The sequence below is a fragment of the Hemibagrus wyckioides genome, linkage group LG29 (genome assembly GCF_019097595.1).
Source record: "Hemibagrus wyckioides isolate EC202008001 linkage group LG29, SWU_Hwy_1.0, whole genome shotgun sequence".
Classification (NCBI taxonomy): domain Eukaryota; kingdom Metazoa; phylum Chordata; class Actinopteri; order Siluriformes; family Bagridae; genus Hemibagrus; species Hemibagrus wyckioides.
Window position 1 is genome coordinate 2,987,410 of NC_080738.1, and position 14,927 is coordinate 3,002,336.

The window sequence follows — 14,927 nt, forward strand, 5'->3', positions numbered from 1 at the left end:
GCCACATGGGAGTTTTTTTTTTTTTGCCAAGCCCGGTTGAAGAGACATCACTATGCTACATGAGTATTCGTCCTAATAACGGTTCTCTATAAATTCTTATTGTATTTGCATGCAAGACACATCTATTTTTCCCTCTGATAAGTCACACTGCTGACAGTCGCCCTATTTTTCAAAGCATTCCTAGGGATTTTATGTGGGTATAAAGCAAAATCAGTGGCAGTGCAATCTCAGAGGCCTGTGCAGACACTTCAGAAAGTCTTTCCTGGCTGAGTCAAATACTGCTAAATGTTTTACACCATTAATCATGAAACGAGAAGGCATGCCTTTTTATAGATGGTGCAAAACTCTGGGAATGGAGGCAGGGATATGATTTAAGTTTAAGAGATAGAAGGAGAGGGGGTACTGCGGCAAGATGAAGCTTGGATTGGGTTACCCTTCAGGATCTCTTCACTCCGACAAAGGAATTTGAGCTATTCCTGTGGTGTTGGGAATGACTGAGGTGCACAGAGAGAAGGAATATGATGGGAAAGTCTGTTGCAACCTAGTGACCCCGGAGGCCTGAGAACCTTCCGGAATGCAGGAAAGATGAGCCGGGAATTAACCAAGTGAGTTCAAAGCCGAAGGTCCGACATCGGTCTAACATGCAAGCCCCGGGAAAACACGCATAATCCGCATTAACTTCACATCTGTGGTGCTTCTGAGCCGTTGTCTATTGTGTCTTTACTTTCAGCCCCAATCCATTGCTTCCTATGAAAGTATAGTAACCGAAGGTGCCATCGAGGACTAGCTGACATGGGGATGGATGACTTTGAGGAGCGTTTTTTGCTGGAACTGCAGTTGCCTTGCAGGCTTAAAGTTATCACTGCTTATTACATGTTGTACCCTGCCAGAAAAAGGGATGATATTGCCTGGGATTTCACTCTAACTCCTTACTATATGAAAATGAGAGCAAGAGGATAAACAGGATTCTGCATACCGTAATCCCCTTTTGACAACCCTGCTAATCTTTTTTGGCTTCCTAATTTAGCAAGAGTGCCAGCTTTTTTTGTGCATGGGCAATGTGAATCTCTGTAGCTGATGCTGCTGTAGACATTTCTACAGCTTCGGGATTCATTTCTGCCCCGGCACCATATGGTAGATCTGAGCAGAAAGCAAGGGTTGCATCTCCCACTGGGGCATAAAATTGAGCTTCCGAAGGATCTCCCTTGTCCACTTTGCATTCCCACATTCCTGTCCACACTTGGCCCCGGATGTTCACATCTTTTCGTGCTGAAGCTGCTTTTGGAAGCTTTCAGTGTGTGTGTGTGTGTGTGTTTGCAGCCAGCTCAGCTATTGTGAAAGTGCCACGAAGGCGCCAATCAGGGAACTAATTAAAGTGGACAGACTCTCTTTATCTCGCACATACACATGAAAACTTACTGTCAAACACTCACTCACTCACACACACACACACACACACACACACAGTTGCGAGGTCAGCCGGGTCGAAACCGGTGCGAGCGGCTTCTTTCATTGTTCAGTCAGAAGCTCAGGCGGCTGTGAAAAGTCTTTCCCCAGGGCGAAAAAATGGACAGACAAAAGAGTGACATAGACAGAAAAGACCAGGGAAAAAAGAAAGAGAGAGAGAGAGAGAGAGAGAGCGAGCAGTCGGATTACTCTGTCATCCTTTTTTTGCACCCTAGGGGCAAATTTCATAACTTCCTCAACAGCTTTTCATTTAAAGGAGTGGCTCAGAATCAACCTGGATTCCACTCAAAGGAGAAGAAAATATCTGAATGAACCATGTAACACTACAAAAAATGTGTTTTTGTTTTGTTTTATCAAACAGATCTTAAATTTTACTTCTTAGTCACTGTCTTTATATCTTTTCTGGAGATAAGGGATTAAGATGTATATTCTACATTCAGCAGGGTGTTCAAAAGAAAGAAAGAAAGAAAGAAAGAGAAAACAGTGCTTTCTCCAGAAACAGGGATTATCAGTGACAATTAAGCCCGAAAGCTGAAGAGCGGCCAAAGTCTCTTGGAAACAATGAGCAGATTTAAGGAGATTAAGAGCAAACATCCACCTCGTTCTCCAAGTCCATATCATACACTAGCTCATATCTTTCCATGTGGTTTATTTATAGAGAAAAGATGCTTTTTATGTTCTTTTCTTCTCACAGTGCATAAAGTCTATGCTACAGTACTGACAAACGTGAGGTAAATGTTGGAGAAAAAGCTACATTTTGCCCCAGAAATCGCTAGCATAGAAACAGGACAGGATAGCGCCAGGCTAAGAAGCGCAAATGATAAACAGATTCCACAAAACACTACAGCTAAAACCTTTGATATTAGCTGGTTAGTTAGCTATAAGTTTACTAGCTAGATCTAATCGTTTTCAGTTTAGCAAGTGGTGTTATCTAGCTAGCAAAGCACCTTTTAGCTACAGCTTTAAGCTTTTTTTCCCTTTATTTTTAGCCAGACATATTAGTTTGCTCAGTTTGATAAGTGGGAATTTGTTTGGGGTTGTTTTTTTTGGCTAGTAGCTTCCTAATTTCCACTTCAGAACGTTAACCAATAAAAATTAGCCTCGCATTAAGCTAGCACTTCCTTTGTTGTGTGTGTTTGTGGATAGAAAAAAAGCTTACAAATACAAATAGCTTCAGATCTCCAGAGAATTGTTGTTTGTTGAAGAGTGAATGCACTGAAAAACCACTCTGAATGAATTTTCAGCGCTAGTGCGCTAATATTCCTGTGAGCATATCGAGCTTAAAACATAACACACACAAGTAGATATTGAACAGTGGGTTTAAAGAGCTCTTGACTTTCCGAGCTGGAATTAATGGAGGGTCATTGGAATCGTTATTTCGTTCGAGTCAGAGGTCGGAATCTTCCCACACGTACGTAGCAACAGCGCGGCAGTGCATGCTATAGCTAGTCTTCATGGATATTTTCTTCTTGAAACAACAAAGCTGATTTTTTTTATTCTGTCAGCATGCTACTGCAGATTAGCATAAAGTGTTGTATAGCAGTGGTATATGTGCTGTAGAAAGAAATGTAGAGCAAAATGAAAGAAGCTGTTTTTTTTTAATATAGAGACAACCTACTTTTTTTGCGCCTCAGACACATGTAGTGTTGCAGTGTGTATGAAGTCATCTGCGCCGAGGGCGGCTAAAAGCAAGGCTCTTTTGAGTCAGAGGGACAAGTCTCTTGAGAGTGTGTGTATGTGTGTGTGTGTGTGTGTGCTATCTAGATGAGCGCTCAAGCATGGGGACGGCGGTTGGCAAAGCCAGGCTAGTTCTCTCTCTCCCTCTTTCTTTCTCGCTCTCTCTTTCTATCTCTCTGTCTTACTTCCTCTGTCTGTCCCTCTATCTGTCAGTTCCTCTCTCTCTCTCTCTTACTTCCTCTGTCTGTCCCTCTATCTGTCGGTTCCTCTCTCTCTCTCTATCTCTCTCTCTCTCTCTGTCTTACTTCCTCTGTCTGTCTCTCTATCTGTCGGTTCCTCTATCTGTCTCTCTCTCTTTTTTTCTCTCTCTCTCTTTCTCTCCCTCTCTCTCTCCCTCTCTCTCTCTCTCTCCCTCTTAGCCTTCTGCTAGTTTTTGTCCTCTCACACTTGTTTTTTTGTCTCTGTCACACATTCTCTTTGCCCTTTTCCTATAGCTTGCTGGCTTTCTCATTTATTCCTTTAATACTTCTCACTCTGTCTTTCCAACTCCCCCCACAGACACACACACACACACTTCAGTGTGCTCTCCGGAGTCCCACGCTTGCTTCTTGAGCTCATTGCCATTCCCATCAGTGAAGCGTCAGACGCTGAGGACTCAATAACACGGAGCATATTGTAGCCAGCTTTTCCTCCTCTCCTCCTCCTGCTCCGAATATAATTATCGCCTGAAGCTAACCTGTCGTTCTTTCTTTCTTTCCTTTTCTCTCTCTCCCTCTCCCTTTTTCTCGCCCCTTCCAAAATGAAATCAGGGAGCAGGTTGTCGAGTTACGGAACTGGGGAGTGGAAAGATTGTTCCGGAAACAAAGAACACGGTGTCATTGATCCCAAATGTGAAACATGCAGGAGCCCCGCTGTAGAGAGAGAGAGACTCGACTAGGTTATCCGGGTCAAAGGTCAAAGCGTAACCGTGTCACACGGCTGCGTTTAAGAAGGAATTCCCTTAGAATCTCATCTTTCAGTTCTTTTTTTTTTTAACGAAGCGTCCTGCTTTTCTATTGGCGGAAAAATCCAACGGTTATATAATCAGAGTTTTGTAATGTAAGACTGAACGGTGATACCAGCTGTAGCTTTGAGGACGGGTTCAACAACCGAGAGGGATAAATATGTTACTGCTGCTACAGTCAGTGCGAGCTGAAAGGTCTGAGCTCTAGAGTCTGACATAATGTTTATAATTTTTATTGTTTTTTTAAGCACAATGTCGTTTTGCCCCAATGTCGTGACCCAGGCCACACATTTCATGTCAAGGCTCCTCACAGGAAGTCGTGCCACCAAGCTTGGGTTAAAAATAGAACAGACCACCCACGCCACCAATCTGTCAACAAAAAAACGCCCGGAAAATCACCTAGCTTTTGAACGCATGCCAAAGACGACGTTGGTATCGTGGGTTGACTCTTTCCAAACAGCTTTCACTGGCTGAAAAAATATCATTAAAAAATCGTAAACCCGCTTCGGTCGGCTTCTCTTGGCTTTCCACTGATGCCAACAAGTTTTGAAAAGCTCCCGGACATACACGCAACTTAGTTGCCATTCGATTCGTATGCTGAAAATTCTTTGGAATGAATTGCGAAATTTCAATTCTTAAGGCAAAAATTGGTAAACTGAGGGCATTTGTATCCCGAGGTTCCACTGTATTGTGTCACAGCATTACCTTTAATTTAACAGTATTACTTTTTCCGAACTGTATTCCTGTTTTTCATTTCTGTCACTGGACTAATCATCAGAAATTAAATTTTGATGCTAAATTCTGTAAAATCTGTAACACGATAGCTTAAATTTTTTCTGACTTTGTGGTCGAGCAGTTTGTAACAGTGTGGATTATAAACATTTTTCGGTGCTGCCGGTGGACGGTGGTGTCACTGGAAGCGTATCGTCAGCGTAGACTTTGAGCAGGAAACGTCGCTTTACATCATACTCTCCTTTCGCCCGGTGGCTGACACACACCCTGCTTTATAAGCGTAGCAGCGATAGCGAGGTGGACGTTTATCCCGGACGCTTAACAATAAAATAATTAACTTTTAGGATTGCTCTAGGTAACGTGAAACCGCAGTCCTGTCAGGACGCTTTGAATGGATGAGAACAAAGAAGTTTCAAAGTTCACCCCACTCCCTTCTCTCTCTCTCTCTCTCTCTCTCTCCACCCCTTCTCGTTCCTGGATTGCTGTGAATAGGTGCCTTGTTGACACAGCTGAGAGCCAAATGGCCTCCGACGGTTCGGGTGAATCTTTAACCCTTCCCTTGTCACCGTAGCGAACTGGTTTAAACCGGAACAGCAGTATTTCAACATTTAAATATTTATAGAGTGGGGTTATTATGATGTCATAATTTTTCATCTTGAGGTTTTTTTTTTTTGATGTCTGATTAAATCCGTTCTCTATCTCCGATCACGGAAGCTCAGCTTCTGATTCCTGAGAAGAGCATCACAGCATTGTGATATCGATATCAATATTATCTCGTGATATTTTTCTCAGAAATCTGAAAGGAAAGATATTTTAAAAGAACTCTTCCTGTAAATTATTACAAGGAAATCGTCTTGTAAATAACATGTACACCCCACTTTCATCAAGCTGTCTTGGACGTTTCTAGCTTTCTTCTAGCCTTCATTTATTTTAAATGGAGCCTTTTGGGGTCTCGGGGGTGGTGCAGGGGGCGCGTTCGCGGTTGTCTACGTTAATCTTTAAGTACAAACAAAATATACATGTTTTTTTTCTGATTATCTACAGGATGTTGTTCTTTAGAGGTGACACCAACACGTGGCGGACGTTTGGGGGGGGGGGGGGGGTTGGGGGGTTGTTTTCAAAACAAATAAGCAAAAGAAAACGAAGCCAGTGTTTGGTTTGGGGTTTCTGATGTCACCAGCAGCTGATGTCAGGAGCTTTATGGGTTTACTGGCAGCTGTTCAGGTTTGCGTGGGGGATCTGGTAAGAATTCCTTAAACACTCATTATGCTCAATCATGAGGGACATGTTTGGTATCAGAGGTTTGTTTATTTCGATTTATTTATTCCAGCTTGAGTAAAAATTATTTGCTGTGGCAGTTCAATTAAAAACAAAGTTGTATAAATGTGAAAGTTTCTGAAATGTTAATGCTATAAATGTGCGTATTGTGAACAGCTCCAGCTCTGAGGAACCAGTTTTGGCATGTGCTCTTCATTTGCATACTGGAAAATGATTGGTTCTTGTATTTTATGATGCAATAACATGTAGCTGTTCAGCACTTTTGAATTGTTTGCACACCTGAATTTCAGTTTAACGGATGTGCTGGTGTTGAAATTGTGTTAAATGAATTTCTCTCTCTCTTTCTATCTCTCTCACTTTCTCTCTCTCTCTCAATCTCTCTCTTTCTCTCTCTCTCTTGCCCCAGGTGTGATCCGGACTCTGGAGTTGCTGGACCGTGAGTCAGTGCCACACTACTGGTTGACGGTGTACGCCAGTGACAGTGGCGTGGTCCCGCTATCCTCCTTTGTAGAGATCTACATCGAGGTCCAGGATGTGAACGACAATGCGCCGCAAACCTCAGAGCCTGTGTACTACCCCTCCGTCATGGAGAACTCGCCCAAAGACGTCTCGGTCATTCAGATCGACGCCTTCGACCCCGACACTCGCTCCAGCGACAAACTGAGCTACAAGATCAGCAGCGGGAACCCACAGGGCTTCTTCAGCATCGACACCAAGACCGGTGAGTTCAGCCAGGCGCAAGACTAACACTTTACCTACAGAGTCAGGGTAAATAAACCAAGAAACAGATCAGAAACTGATGATGACTCAATAATAAATCATTGTTCATGGGCTGAAGTAAAATTTTTTTACCCCTGACATATCAACATCCGGAAATTAGCAGCTACATTAATTTTAGCTAAAGTTAGACTAAAGCTAGCAATTTACCAAATGACTAAAAATCCAAATGAGCGTTTAAACTAAACACTGTACGATAAATAAACATCAGTTTACACAAAAAAACACACACAAAAAGCTTTATTGTTTGTAAATAAGAATGTAAAATAACGTGGTTTGTGTCTGTTCTTTTACACCTAGACTATCTAGCTTCTTTTGAAAAGTTCAGTGTTTATTTGGATTGCTTGCTAAGGAATTCGGTTTAAATCAAAATAGGAACGTGATAATCCTGTGCTAGTTAGAAATCATAGTGTAGAGTAAACAAGTCTAAGATGAAACTGACTAAAACGTAAAGCGAGGAAATGTTTGAACCCTGTTCCGCTTGAAGGTAGGGCGACTACGTAGGCAGCATTATGGAGTTTTATTATTTGACCCCTGAAGAAGGGAAGGTCAACATAGGACGGAAACATAGCTCAGTCCCTCGGGTGCTCCTGCAGGTAATAAATACTAATCGCACCGTAAATTGTCCTGAATTGAAGCGTTGTCATCTGTTATCGCTGAAAAGAACTGCGTGCGCCTTTTAACCACAGATTCGGGCCTTTTGCTTCGTCTAATTACCTTTATTTTTATTAGCAATGTTAGCATTTTGGGCGCAGCAGCCTTTAATTTAGCTTATCCAATAATTATTAGCTGCACCGAATAGCTCATTTACGTGTATTCCTAAATGTGGGGTTGTGGCGTGTTTTTATGAGAGAGAGAGAGAGAGAGAGAGAGAGAGAGAGAGAATTTATTCTCTGACACTCCTCCTTCGTCTGGCACAATCTGATCCAATCTGATCTCACATCAGTTCAGAGCTAGCCAGTTTCTATTTGAGAGCTTTTACACAACCCACACTAGCCAGAGAGAGAGAGGGAGGAAGAAAGACCATTGTGAACATCTCAGTACTACTACTGTGGCTGTGTCCCAAATTACAGCCTATACTCTACATTGGTCATTATTCCAAAATGGTTTTGTCCCAAATCTTAATCCACTCGCTATAAAAGTCTATCTCGATATCATCAGTCTACTGTGGCTGTGTCCCAAATCAACACTTGTTTTCAGTTATACATCTCATCATCATTATTATCGTTATCGGACATTATGGACGTGTCCCAAACCACACATCATCATCATTATATAGGGTACATTAAGACAATTGTCTAACTCTCATCAGCCTACTAGGGCTTCGTCCCAAACTGCCACCTATTCACTTACATGCACACCATTGTACTTATCTCACCATCATCAGTCCACCGTGGCTCTGTCCCAAATCAGATCTCGCTCACTCTACAGGATGTGTCAACTCTATAAATCCATTACGGATGCGTCCCAAACCACACAGTCCTCGTCTGAACAGGCCACAAATATCTCTCCATCCACAGTCAGTCCACTGTGACTACAGTCCAGGAGTGTCGTGGTGCATTGTGGGTAATTTGTGCCTACATCCTTTGTCCATTCTGGGATTTGATGTTTTTTAGTGTGGAGAGATCACTGGAGCGAGTGTACTGACCCTGACTGAGGAGCCTCGCTAGTTTCCTTTTAAAGTCTTGTATTTTTGAAAAGCCCCATTTAGCGCGCACACACAATCTCTCTCTCTCTCTCTCTCTCTCTCTCTCTCTCTCTCTTTCTCTCCACTGTGGGAATTTTAGATATTCTCAAAATGGACTTGCTCTGAATATTTAATCCTTGCTGTGAGGACTAAGAGCAGCATCGAGGTGCAAATAGGTCTCCTAGTGCATAAGTGTGTGTGTGTGTGTTGGAGAAAAGTTTTAAACAGGAAAAAAGCTGAAACTTTCAACAGCACCAAATGAGCTAAACACACTTTGCAAACCGTGTCGGTTCAACAGGCATTAGCATGCTACGAGTGACACGTGTCTCTGTGCCCAGGGGCGGAGCTTACATTACAGTTTTATCATCAAGGTTAATCATCTTGATGCTGAACAGAATATTAAACTAGTCTTTGGGTTTCAGGTGTTTAGCATGAAATATTTATTTTATTAGCTATAAATAGCTTAGTTAACTCTTTAGCTAGCCAGTATTAGTATTCTTCCGCTAACCAGAGAGTCTGCATCACAGTTACACTGTATGTTAGTGTCAAATTTTAATATTCCTTTCATTAAAGTCAGTATTTTATGCTAGTCATTGAAAAAAGATGCTAATCAAGATAAGGTATGTGATTGGCTGATGAAATCTAACTTAACTCCGCCCATGTTGACCTCATAATAATAAAACCTCTCAGTGAGGTTAGCGGTAGTTCTGTGTGGTCCAGGGGTTCATACACTCTGGGCTTGATGTGTGTTTTCATGCCAAATAAGGGCCTGTGCTCTCTCTCTCTCTCTCTCTCTCTCTCTCTCTCTCTCTTGGCCTTTTTCCAGGATAATGAAATAAGAGAGAGAGAGAGAGAGAGAGGTTGAGTGGGTGTTGGTGTCGTTGAACATTAACTCTGCAAAGTAAAGCAGCAAACATGTGGGTTAATAAAACAACTGTGTGTGTGTGTGGAGGGTACACTGGAAAAGCCATGAGAAAGAGATAAGCGATCTCACGGTTTCTTCCCTTCCTGTAATTCGGGGTCGGTTAAATCTAGAAGCTGTTTGGGTTCGAGGGGAATTCCTGTCGTATTTCATAAATTCCCACGTTTCAATCTGGATTAAGATTCTAGAAAAATAATACGAGTTAAAATAACTTTCCTAGAATCAGGACTGGGATCAGTGTCATAATGTTACACACTTATTCCTCATTCTTTACCTCAGGATTTGCCTGATTTCGTAGCTAACAAAGCTAAAGAGTAATGAAAGCCTTGTTTTAGCATTGTGCTAAGCGGCTGTGTGGAGCTGGTCGTCGCCTCAGACTTGCTGATGTGGTTTCTAAATAAAAATATAAAAAAAATGTTGTCCAAAAGAACAGCGCCAGCTTCAAAAGTGGTGCCATGTGTCGTTAGTTGTTATCGTAGCTTTAAAGAATACAAAACATTGTCCATAAACTTGTTACTTTTATTAGCAATTAACCAACACATCTGAGGTAAATGTTGAAGTTTTCCACAGTTTTGTCTCATTTCCACTGTCACAGTACCTTCACACTGCCTTTTTGTCAGTGCTATATCGATGCTAAGTGAATCTAAAGCTAATTTCAGTCATAAGGTGTTTTCTTAGTAATTAACCAACACATCTGAGGTAAATGTTGACGTTGTGTTACATTTTGATTATCATTTTGAATTTACATTGATGCTAAGTGTACTAAAATTAGCACCTCTGCGAAAAAAAACGTACGGTAAATGTTTATGTTCCTGACATTTTGCTCTCACTAAGCATTTACAATTTCTATATAAAGACTTATCTACTACATGCTAGCTAGCTAAATTATTTTGTCTTTTATTAGTCATTTCTGAGATAATTGTTGATGTTCCTGGCATTTTGGTGTCATTTCCCCTCTCAGTGAGCATTTACAGGTTGTATATTGAGATTTAGTTGCTAAATACCAGCCCGCTATGTGTCTTTTGTCTATTTTTTTTCTCAGGGAAATGTTGATGTTCCCATGTTCTCTGAATTAACCAAGAGCTCTGAGAAGGAAGAGTATCGCTTGTTAGCGCTAATCAATACTCTGATCAATATGAGAATGCTTCGTGACCTTGGCATGAACGAATTGATTGTTTTTCAGAGATTGGCGAGGTCACACGCTACGGAATTAGAAAGGACACAAAGCAGCTGTGTTTTGTTTTGTAATTTAATAAGCAAAAATAATTAGGAGCTTGGTGGCTTAGCGGTTAGAATGTTTTTCCCTCGGGTCGGGGATTAGTCAACACATGTTCTCCTTGTGCTTCAGGGTTTCCTCAGGGTTCTCCAGTTTCCTCACCAAGTCCAAGACATTGTGATTGTGTCCTGCGATCAAATGTTTTGGCATCCCATGGCCTTGTGCTTTGAGTCCCTTGGGATGGATTCTGGATTCCATTGTGACCCTTTGGGATGGATGGATGGATGGAAGAAGCAGCGCTGTCCTTTCTTCTCTTTTCCTCTCTTTCATCTATCCATCAATCTGTGTTCTCTCTTTCTCATTGCCATTTAAAAAAATGAGAAGAACCAGTGAGAAATATCGAGCTCTTCATCCACCCATCAATCCATCATCTCTCTCTCTATCCTTCCACATCTTCTCGTCTCTTCCAGACATCAGGAAGGTTCTCTTCTCTCAGTCTGTCAGTCTGCAGACCCGAGTATGTGTTTTTCTCTCCTCTTCTCGGCTCTGAAAAGGTTAACGGCGTAGCGGCCGAGGCTCGGCAATTACACACTCACACAGAGAGACCGGAGCGCTGGCAGCTCTACAGAGGAACCCGGGGGATATACTGAACTCTCACGCAGGAGCAGAATAAAGTCTGTGATTTGGAGCGAGGCCGTATGTGGGTTTTTATATGTAGCTTGTTTACTTGTTTACTCATTCAGTCCAGGTGGTTGTGAAGGTCCCAGGCGCCTGATTTGAATTTCGCCAAGAGGCGGAGAATCCGGCCAAAATGTGCAGCTCATTTCCTGTTGAAAGTCGTTTTTGCGTAAACACAGTAAATGGCAAATCCGTTCTCAGTGTCATAAATCTGCGACTTATAATTTAAAACATCGTGTGTGTTTCTCATGTGACGTTTCCCAATAATCACTCACACGTTTACTGCACGCTTTAGTTCTCATTTTTAATGTCTCATTTATACATATGTAGAATTTTTGGAATAAAATCCGAGGGACCGGAGTGAAGAAATCTCACCTTTTAGTTAGTAAGTGTATCGTCTGTGAAGCCCAATGCCAAACCCAGCCTGTCTCCACTTGCCTCACCTGCTGGCCCTAGGCTGTCAACCTGACTCCGCTTTCTGCTTGGAAAAACAGACAGAAAGAAAAGAGGGAGTGAAAAGAGAAAGGGGAGAAAGAAAGGAGTGAAAAGAGAAAGGAAGGAAAGATATCTGAGCTTAACAACTTCCTGCGGGTCACTTCCTGTCTCTCAGGCAGCTGCTGCAGCACACGAAAGGAAGAAAGAGAAAGATAAAGAGGAGGGAAGGAAGTGTCACCTGGGAGTGTGACACACACACACACCGACTGTCAATCAGACACTCACACTCATACACACACAGATTCTATCACACACACATACACACACACACACTGTCAGACACTCACACACACATAGACTCAATCAGACACACACACACACACACACACAGACTTTATCAAACACATACAAACACACAAAGATTCTCAGACACACACACATGAAACAGAATGTGAAAGAAAGAAAGAAAGAAAGAAAGAAAGAAAGATTTAGAGAAAGAAAAAATATGAAAATTAGAAAGAAATATGTAAACAGAGAAAAGAAAGGTAAAGAACACCCAAAAATTCAAACGAAAGAAAGAAAAAAGCGACACGTCACACACTCATCTTTTCTCCTCCGACATCACTCCCTCTCCCACTGTAGACATTTTCTACTTCTCTTTCTTTCTCTCTCTCTTTTTCCTGTTCCATTTTCTTCATGGCATTTTTAGGGGTGTAATTGTGTAGGTGTGAGGAATTCAGGATCTTGGCCCAGATTTACGCGGTGTGTTTGTGTGTGTGTGTCTGTGAGAGAGAGAGAGAGAGAGAGAGAAAGAAAGAAAGAAAGAGAAAGAGTAAACTCTGCTCTCAGTTCTGGATCAGACGCTTTAGTACCTGTTTGTCGCTAGCCTGTTAGCGGTTGTCGTGCTGCTACTCAGTGCGCTAACGTGTGCGGTGTGTGTGTGTGTGTGAAAGTAAATAACACTCTGGAAAACAAATTGTTGTATATTTATTAAGCAAATGGCACAATGCTGTCTTTTATCCTTACGCTAATTGGGCGTTCTTTCGCTAACCCTGTTTTCTCAGCTCGTTATTTTGCTCTTTCTCTCGCGCGCTGTCTTTTGTAATTTCCCCTGAGACGTTTCATCAGTGGGTCGACGCTACAATTAGAAGTGAGAGCAGCGAGCGTGTCGGAGGTTAAACGCGTTCTCGTTTAAGCAGAGAAGAGGTGTTTAGCCGTGGGCTGCGCACTTCCACTGCGAAAGACGAGAAGCTACAGTGCTGTGACACACACACACACATCACAAACACACACACACATATCACACACACACACATCACAAACACGAATGTGTAGGCTAACACATAGAATTCGGTAGCAAACTAGCATTTTGTACAGAACGGAAAGAGAATGGATTTGGATGGAACAGCAGTGTGTTAGCAATGTAGCGGTCTAGTCACGGGACAAGAAGCCACAACACACACACACACACACACACACACACAAACAGAAATGTGTAGGCTAACACATAGAATTTGATAGCAGGCTAGTCACAGGACAAGAAACCACAGAGCAAATAAGAATGTTGTTTGTTTACAACCACGTGGCTAGTAGGAAATAGAAAAAAAGCTTAAAAATGTTACTACAAAAGAGCTATTTTTATCCAGAACGCATTAGCCACAAGCTACGACAAAACGCTACAGAGCAGAATCGATAAAAAAGCACAGATTTGGCAACTTTTAGCATGTTTGTCTCCGTAACAGAGCTAGATACCTCAAAATGGTTGAGCTGCTAGTTGTTTTTTGTTTATTTTTTTTCAAGTTGGAACACATTTAACGAAGTGCAAGAGTGATATTTTAGTGCGCTAGCAGGTGCTTGCAACAACACAGCGGCATATTTAAACCCACACCACATAAAGAGATGTCTATTGAGTGCTTTTCTGTGAACAGCTAGCATGGTAACAGATTTAGCAAAGGAAAGCTGGTGACATGATATTTTAAGACGCTAGCAGTAGGGATATTTTAGTGAGCTAGCTAACAATGAAAGAATATTTGAGCAGGTGAAGATGCAGGTGAAGATTTGAAGATGCCGGTGTTTTATTAGCGAGCTAGCAGTTGTCAGCATCAGGGATGCTAATTCCTGTCACAAAGAATTGCTGAACACAGTATTTTTTTTGTTTTTGGGGGATGGGGTGGGGTGGGGGGGGTATGATTTTAGCATTCAAACTGCTGAGGGGATGCTAACTGCTAACACAGCGCCATCCTGACTGATAACAGTCTTGTTTTTTTCTCCTCTCCCAGTCGAATACGTTCGCTCTTTTCTTTCTCTACATCTTTTTTGTTTTTCTTTCCGCTACGGAGAGAAAGCTGTAATTATCTCTGGCCCACACCAGAGCACCAGGCTATTTTTTGGGAGGAAGAAATGGATTGTGGTTCGGAGTTATGGGGCGTCTCTCGAGGCTTGGGTTTGTATGTGTGTTCTGCCAAAGCCTGAAGAACACCTCACACACACACACACACACACACACACACACACAGTCTACCGCCGCTATAATTATCCTGCACGACTGACATGGATTTGATTAGCCGAAAAAAGCATTTCTTCAATCTTCTCCATCATCATCTGTCTAATCTTCATCACTCCCCACAATGTGGTTTGTGTGTGTGTATGTGTGTGTGTGAGCAGCTGTTCAAGGTGTGTGTGTGTGTGTGTGTGTGTGTGAGCAGCTGTTCAAGGTGTGTGTGTGTGTGTGTGTGTGTGTGTGTGAGCAGCTGTTCAAGGTGTGTGTGTTTGTGTGTGTTAACCCTGGAAGACAAGCCTTTTTTAAAAAAAAATATGTCTAAATTTAGCTAAAAATAGTTAATGATTAATAACTGATGAAAAAAAGCCCAAACTGAGGCTAGTTAGCTAGCTAGCTAGCGCTAACTATTCACAGGTAAATTTGCTTCGAGCTGTGTGTAACGTGTTTGCTACATTTACACAGCTTTAACAGCTATAAACAAAGTAGTCAAAATTTGTCAAGGAAATATTTCTCAGTGTGGGAAATATGCTAGCATCTGAATGCTAAATCTAGTTC

The 14,927-nt window shown here is 42.0% G+C and overlaps 1 protein-coding gene across 8 annotated transcripts in view; it reads left to right on the plus strand.

The window, feature by feature from the left end:
* fat1a (FAT atypical cadherin 1a) overlaps positions 1-14,927 on the plus strand; it is a 77,411-nt gene that overhangs the window by 14,131 nt on the left and 48,353 nt on the right. For all 8 annotated transcript variants that reach the window (XM_058385048.1, XM_058385054.1, XM_058385046.1 and 5 more), the window contains exon 3: positions 6,564-6,878. In XM_058385048.1, coding sequence (XP_058241031.1) covers positions 6,564-6,878 — 315 coding nt within the window. The remainder of the gene's footprint in view (positions 1-6,563; positions 6,879-14,927) is intronic.